The 2,500-nt window shown below is 47.7% G+C and overlaps 1 protein-coding gene across 1 annotated transcript in view; it reads left to right on the top strand.

Annotated features, from left to right (window-relative positions):
- ccdc85a (coiled-coil domain containing 85A) overlaps nt 1–358 on the top strand; it is a 33,399-nt gene extending 33,041 nt beyond the window's left edge. The window contains exon 5 of the mRNA XM_062519923.1: nt 290–358. Coding sequence (XP_062375907.1) covers nt 290–305 — 16 coding nt within the window. The 3' untranslated portion in view covers nt 306–358. The remainder of the gene's footprint in view (nt 1–289) is intronic.
- Nucleotides 359–2,500: the final 2,142 nt, after the last annotated feature.

Here is a 2,500-nt window from a genome sequence, read left to right as displayed (position 1 = left end):
ATGTGCAACTAACTATCATAGTTAGCAAATATGCTTTTGGGAAACGGGCCCTAGCACGGACAGACACACACACACACACACACACACACACACACACACACACACACACACACACACACACACACACACACACACACACACACACACACACACACACACACACACACAGACACACACACACACACACACACACACACACACACACACACACACAGACACACATACTCCTCTGTGTGTGTCTCTGCTAAATTGTGGCCTCCTTATTGACCTGGTTGGCTTTGCCTTGCAGCTTCGACGCCTCCTGACCACGGGCCGGAGTGGATCCAGCTGTGGGCTCCTGCTCTGGGTGAAGCTGGACCCTTGTGTCTCTCTTTCCACCAACCCCTGACCAGAAGGAATTAAGAACAAATATCCAGAAAAAGAGAGAACGAGGGAATAGAGAGAGAGAGAGAGATGGAGAGAGAGAGAATGAGAGAGAGAGAGAGAGAGAGGGAGACTGACCCAACTGCTCCTCTCCCTGTCCTCGAGCTGGTGCCTGTGGGGTCAAGGCCAGGCCCCTATGATCCTCCTCCCTCTCTCACACACCTGCCGTGCGGAACACCCTAGGAAGTACCCCAGCTTCTGTGGAGGCGGAGGTGGAAAAACAAGACGGCTCGAAACTCACCCCCCCCCCCCCCCCCCCCAAGATTGCCAAATGGATTTCCATCTTGCCAAAACATAAAAAGAAACAACAAGATATGGGAATCTCTCGATTTGCCAACAAAATAGTCCTACCTCCTTTATCGATCAACACAGCATCAAGAGTATATCAGAGATGTATGAATGACAAAGCAGGACTCAGGAGGCTGTGGTCCCTTTTGTTTACAGCTGCCAACATGTGCTGAAGAGCAACAGAGAGCACTGCTAGCCCACACACACCCCAAGAGCATGTCCAGTCCAGAGGTGCGTTCAAGTTCACCGAACTTAGGCGAACATAGGCGAACGTTTGCGAACGTTTGCGAACGTTCGCAAACAGTATTCCGTTAGCCTTGAGTTTTTGGCGAACGTTTGCTAACAATCGCTAACAGTCTGAGGAGGTGGTGCGCCGCGAACATACAGTGGAACTGGACGTGAGTTTGACGAACGCAACAATGCAATTACTGTTAGAATGGAAGGTTAACACAAAATCGTTAAAATGTAACAGTTCAAAGAAAACATGTTCACCTCGAACGTTCGCCTATGTTTGCGAATTTGAACGCACCTCAGAGGATGACCGCCCACTCTCTCCCCCCACCACCGCCACTGGCCGAACCCACGCCCCCCTAAGACACTTAAAAAACACACACACTCTTCAGGTTCCCTTTCACAAGGTTCTCTTTCACCACGACCGGAACATTCCAGAGAAATCCAGAAACACGGAGACGTTTTTTAAAGAGGTATTTTAATACCCATTGGAAGGATACAACAACAACAACAACGACGAAAAAAAGGACCATGATGCTCTGCTTTCCCCGTGCTCAGCCAATCTGTGTGAAGTACACACCTGATCCGCCCACTCTAGCAGTATTACATGCTGACCTGTACCGTAGCTGTTCATATGAGAAAGTGCTAGATCACAACGTGTCGTGCACACTTGCACTCGCACACATGCATCAAAAAATACAATGGCTAAACACACACACACACATTCACAAACACATACACATGCACACTCACTCACACACACACACACACACACACACACACACACACACACACACACACACACACACACACACACACACACACACACAGCTGTCACATTAAATGCTCTGTAGCCTCTCACCAGGGTTTAGGGCCCAGGTAGCCATCTCCATGACTCATATCACCTGCATTCAGTGCAACAGTAACGGCTACTTTGTAACCTCCTATCCTGTGATCTTTTTTATTTTTCTGGAGAGATTAAGAGACAGAACTAACATTAATATATATACGACTTTTATGTTTTTGAGAAAGTAAAGAGTAGTTTATTGCTTAGTTTTTTAAAACTATGATAATTATAACTATTATTTTTGACGTACTTGTATTATTATATCTATAATTATTATTATACCAAAACAGATGTATGTATAAGATAATAAAAGTGTCTTTATGTAAAAACATCTTTCCTGAAAAGACCTCTTTTTTTGCCCCTTTGCTCCTGAGGGACACTATATCACACAGCCAAGCATCACAGGTCAGTGAGGTCACAGACTGACCCCGACTCACCTCCAGTCCATTTCCATAAAGGAGGTGCGGAGAGGAGTGGGGAGGAGTGGAGAGGAGCAGGTAGATCCTGTGGTGTGGCCTCCTCTATATCGACAGCGCCCCCACGGTGGACTCCTCCAGCTTCTAATCAATGGCCGGGCCTGCGGGCCTGACTGTGCTGTATGATATTTGCAGGGGAAACATATTGATCAGAAGGTGTCCCCACACCCCTTCACCCTTCATACCCCCCACCCCCGCCCACCTGGCCAGTAGCCATGGAGGCAGATCATGTGGT

Source organism: Sardina pilchardus, chromosome 18 (genome assembly GCF_963854185.1).
Source record: "Sardina pilchardus chromosome 18, fSarPil1.1, whole genome shotgun sequence".
In the NCBI taxonomy this organism is placed as follows: domain Eukaryota; kingdom Metazoa; phylum Chordata; class Actinopteri; order Clupeiformes; family Clupeidae; genus Sardina; species Sardina pilchardus.
Note: the sequence above shows the minus strand (reverse complement) of the source record. Positions and strands in the feature narration are given on the sequence as shown.